The sequence below is a fragment of the Arachis ipaensis genome, chromosome B08, assembly GCF_000816755.2.
Source record: "Arachis ipaensis cultivar K30076 chromosome B08, Araip1.1, whole genome shotgun sequence".
NCBI lineage: Eukaryota > Viridiplantae > Streptophyta > Magnoliopsida > Fabales > Fabaceae > Arachis > Arachis ipaensis.
This window is the reverse complement of record NC_029792.2, coordinates 92417484-92422715: the sequence shown is the minus strand read 5'-3', so window position 1 is coordinate 92422715 and position 5232 is coordinate 92417484. Positions and strand designations below refer to the sequence as shown.

General features: G+C 35.6%; 1 protein-coding gene across 4 annotated transcripts in view; it reads left to right on the top strand.

Moving 5' to 3' along the window:
• LOC107612981 (pentatricopeptide repeat-containing protein At2g06000) overlaps positions 64 to 5232 on the top strand; it is a 10831-nt gene continuing 5662 nt past the window's right edge. For 3 of the 4 annotated variants that reach the window (XR_002352681.1, XR_002352683.1, XR_002352682.1), the window contains exons 1-3: positions 64 to 382; positions 1331 to 1450; positions 3118 to 4950. Coding sequence is in view for 1 of the 4 variants with exons in the window: in XM_021109564.1 (XP_020965223.1) it covers positions 3167 to 4798 (1632 nt within the window). In the remaining 3 variants the exon portion in view is untranslated. Of the gene's footprint in view, positions 383 to 1330; positions 1451 to 3117; positions 5032 to 5232 lie in introns of those variants that run through there. The other variant, XM_021109564.1, reaches the window with a different exon arrangement.

Below are 5232 nucleotides of genomic sequence, written 5' to 3'. Positions count from 1 at the left end.
ATATTCTAAATGTATTATAAAAAAAAAAAAATCTAATATCCCACTTTAATACATAAGAGGGAAACCCCCAAAATACCCCTACCACTATCACACTACAAATCCCTAATCTTCTTCCACAGCCCCCAGTCTCTCGCTCTGTCATACACTAGAACGACAACTACTTCTTTCTCCAGCATCGCTGCCTCCTCTCCTCTGGTCTTCTGTCCCTCTCTCCGCTGCTGCTGTGCTCTCTTCTCACCCAGTCTCGGTCGCTACCTCTGTACTCTCGCTCCAACCTCCGCACATCGCCGCTGTTCTATCAACCAGCCTCCGCCGCCGCCGCCGCCGCCTGCAAACTATGCTGCTGGCACCGCAACGAACACTGCCTCCTTCAGAAAGTTAGGTATGCGTTCTCATTCTTCATGTTCTATTAGCTGTCCTTTCTCTTTCTGGAACATAGTTTTGTGTCTTGTTTTATTTTATCCAAATATTCGTTATTTTTTTTCTCTTCCTCTGTGAATTGAATTTATTTATTTTTAAACTTTATTCAATTTATTATCCGGGTATTCATTTTTTTTCTCTCTTCCTGTGTAAATTCACTAAATTGAATTAATTTACTATTAAACTATGGTATTTTGTATGGTGTTTTGTGTCATTTTCTGGAGTGAGAGAAATTTTGCATTAGAATTTCCCTAATGGAATGGGCATTGATGGTGTGTTTCTTCTACTTTTCTGTGCCTCTCTCGATATCTTGATTTCTGATTAGTTGATTATGACTATTGAATATTGATGGCTTAATCGGTTAAGAATATGGATTAGTTGAACACATTGTGATAGAGAGCATCTAAAAACACATTGTGATGACTAAAAATGATGTTGTGAGTAGTACTCTGATTTTTCATTAGGGAACATGGAATTAATGTGAGTTGAATTTTCGTAGGTACTCCAAGTTGATTTTGGCAGATGCTACTTGATCGGTTGATCCATCTCTTTACTCCCCTCAATTAGGTTTCCCTTTCAAATAAATGATTCAAATAGTGGAATCATTTTTAATTGTTGTTTTTTGTTTTATTTATTTCGTTACTGATTTGATTAATCTAGAATTATTGTTGAATTTGTTGCAAATAGATATTGAAAGTTGGAGCTTCCTTTGACGTAGATTGGGAGTAGTTATGTTTGTGAATTACTGAGTTGGTGCTATCTTATGAAATTATGGCTTGGTTAGAAATATTGATAGGAATGTTGGTTCAATAAAGATAAACCATTTTGGCTTCTATGACTCATACTAAAAGTAAGCAATATTCATCACGAGTTTTAACTTTATGTCTTATTTTGGCATGTATATGTTTAGGTTGCCAGTGCAATTTATCAAATGGATATTAATGGGCATGGCGATGGTGAGGAGAACGTGGGAGATGCTGCAGAAATATAAATATAGTTATAAGAATTTTGCACTCTAACGACACAACAGGTATGAGAAAAAGTTTCTTTTGTTGTTTGTGGTAGAAATCTACCTGATCAGTGAACTCTTACTCTGTCTATGCTTGAGGAAAACAGAAATGCCATTTTAATTTGCATAATCGTATATCATACAATTTTGTTGATTTATTGATGTTAACCAATGAGGGAAACCAAGTTTCTGTTCACTTGGAATGTGCATAACATAATGATTTGTGATTTGTTATGCTCTTCTCTCTAACATAGATTGCTCTGCTATTATTAATACATGTTGTGAATGTGAGTGACAATGGAGTGTTTGTATGAGATATAGGTGATGATGATTAGTAGTTGGTAAAACAAATGCAAAACAATGAAGGATATTGTTTGTATAAGATTCAATACCAGATTTCAACAGAACTGTTTTGGATTTCTCACACTCTCTTAAATGTTTTTTCTCCCTTCTCAGACTCCCATTTTATAGGAAAAAATTTTGGTATTTGAATGCAGGTAGCTTAGAATATTTCAATATTTGGGGTGCCATTTTTCCACATTAGCTTTCAAAATGCAGCTAGAACAAAGCACATGTGAAGACCAAACTAGTTGGGCAAAGAAAGTGTAGCTGGTCAAACCCTAGCATGTCATTGGAATTTTTTGTATTGTTTTAAGTAGGATAGGAAGTGTATGAATAAAACATGAAGCATGGCATAAATAAAACATTATGCTTGGACATATAACATACGATGGAGGGAAAATGTTGAAGGATATTGTGAGAAAGAATGGATCATTGTCTTAAGAGATGACACATAAGCTATTCACCTTCTGTAATGTTTGGTCTATTAAGTAATAACGTAGATTTTAAATGAAAATAACAAAAAATGTAAAATTTTTAAACTCTGATTGACTGGTATTCCAATTCTTCTCTTTCTTCTATATATCCCGTTTTACGCCACCACCTTCTCACCGTGCTGTGCCGCTGCACGTTGATGCTGCGCATTCATGGCACGAGAGTGTCGCCGCCGGAGAACTCAGCCTGTGCAAGAATTCAAACACACCTCCTTTTGCCATCTTGACTCTCTGCGCTGTTGCTGCAGTGTTCCCTCACCTTGGGTCACTTCTTGGAAGCTGATCCCTATTTTCTCTGATACGAATGTCTATTTCATAACTTCCAGCACTGTATCAACTGTTACATTATTGTAATCAATGAATTTGTAGTTGTTGCATTGTGAAAATGTTGTAACAATTAACACTTACATTACATCTTCTCTATTCTTTAATTTATTTATTTATTTATTTATTTTAATATCAATGAATGAGGTGATATTGTTGTATGTGGAATTAGACATGTATTAACTGAATGTGGGACCAGAAAAAAGAAAGACGTCCTGGGCTGTGTTTATGATTGATTGGCTTTGTTATGTTCTGTATTTGTTCATGGTTTATATTGAGGTAGTCAATAAATAGCTTGAATTCATTATCTGCCCATTTACTTGAGTTTGTAAATGAGTTAATGTGAAGTCTGAAAGTTGAAATGATCACAAGTTGAGAACATCTTAACAGGGACTTAGTAGAGTGAGATTATGCTGATTGATTAGGTTTGAATTAATGTTTTTATATATTTCATAATTTGAATTTTGATGCCTTTTTTGTTCTTCTTTCAATACTTCAATCTATTAATGTAATTGTATTTTGTTGAACCAGTGATGCAGTGCCTCTGGCGAAGTCAGTCACAGGTTCAAGTTTAACAACTATGTTCACAAACCCTTCTGCTGCTGTACGAGCTTCCAAGGTTGCCCTTGTGCATAGTTGTGCTCATGCTCACCGAAGATCTGCTCCCGTACCACTTAAGGAGAAAGTGCTGATCATAAGACCTGAGATTTGGTTTGTGAAGGTTGCCGCAACTCTTTTTGTTTGGTCAAACTCATTGGATAGATTTTTTGGTTATTTTAGTGATCATTTAACTCCTCCACTTGCATTAGAGGTTATCAAATGGCTGAACAATCCCACCTTGCTTTTGAAGTTCTTTCACTTTAGTAAGAAAATGTTGAACATATCTCACACATACTTGACTTATGATGTGCTATTAAGATCCCTTTGTCAAGCAGGCCTTCACAATTCAGCAACATTAATATATAATTGTATGAAATCTGATGGGAAATTGCCTGAGAGTAAGCTGTTAGGATTCTTGGTTTCTTCTTATGCACTGGCAAACAGATTTGATATGTCGAGGGAATTACTTGCTGAATCTCATTCCAATAAGGCACCTGTGAATGCTATTGTTTATAATAGCTTGTTGAATGTATTGGTAAATCAAAAGAAATTAGATGATGCTGTTTGTTTACTCATGGAGCTTATGAGATTGCAACGTCATCTAGAGACCTTCACCTTCAACATTGTAATGCGAGGTTTGTGCAGAGCTGGGGAAATCAATGAAGCTTTTAAGTTTCTCAATGATATGATTAGCTATGGTTGTCAACCCGATATAGTTACATATAACACTCTTATACATGGTTTATGTATAAATAACAAAGTCGATAAAGCACGCGATCTACTAAAAGATGTTTCTTCAAAAACTGATTTTGCCCCCAATGTTGTAAGTTATACAACAATAATATCTGCTTATTGCAAACTGGGTAAGATAACAGAGGGAACTTCTCTTTTTGATGAAATGGTTGAATCTGGAATTAGGCCTAATACATTTACTTATAATGTGCTTATTCATGGCGTTGCTAAGATGGGTGACATGGCTTCTGCAGTAGCCATGCATGACAGTATGTTTTTTCACGGTTGTCCCCCTGATGTTGTTACCTTCACTTCGCTAATTGATGGATATTGCCGAGCTGGGCAGGTGAATCATGGCATGGACCTGTGGCATGAAATGCTTGCAAGAAATATTTCTGCGAATTTGTATACATTCTCTGTGCTTACTAATGCTCTATGCAAGAGCAATAGGCTACAAGAAGCTCATGACATTTTGAGGCTATTGAAGCAAAGTGAAATTGTTCCACAGCCCTTTATCTATAATCCTGTTATTGATGGATATTGCAAATCTGGGAATGTTGATGAGGCTAATGCAATTGTACTAGAAATGGAGGAGAAGTGCAAACCTGATAAGTTGACATATACCATTCTTATTGTTGGATATTGTATGAAGGGAAGAACACGTGAAGCAATTGGCATCTTTTACAAGATGTTGGAAGCTGGTTGTTCCCCAGATGACATTACTGTTAAAACTTTATGCTCCTGTCTTTTGAAGGCTGGAATGCCTCGTGAGGCTGCTCATATTAGGAAAATTCTATTTGAGAACCAAAGCTTGGGCTTGTCACTGGAAAGATCTTATAATGAAAATATAAATGCAGATATGCCAGTTCTGGTTTATTGAAGTTCTAGTTGCAATTAGACTCTGCCTTGCATCATTTTCCCCTGAGAAATACAATCATCTTGTTGCATGTCACTATTTTTGTAGAGATTATCAAGAGGGGAACTTGAATTGCCAATCCTTCCAACTTTCTGCTGATTCTTTTGAACTTGTGGGTAAATATGCTTCCCTCCACTAACTATTCAAATGAATGCTGAATTTTTATCTCATCACAAATTGGTTATGTTTTACTAATATATTTATTTGTTATTCTTCTTATCATATAGTGATATTTGATTACTATGTTCATTTAAGAGTTCATTACTAAAGAGCACACCGAAATATTGAACTATAATTGAAAGAAATGGAGATAACTGTAATGTGGAATGTTAATTCTTTGTAACTTCACTGTTTAAAAATTGAAGTCATGCTGGAAATTTAGAAGTATATTAATAGTG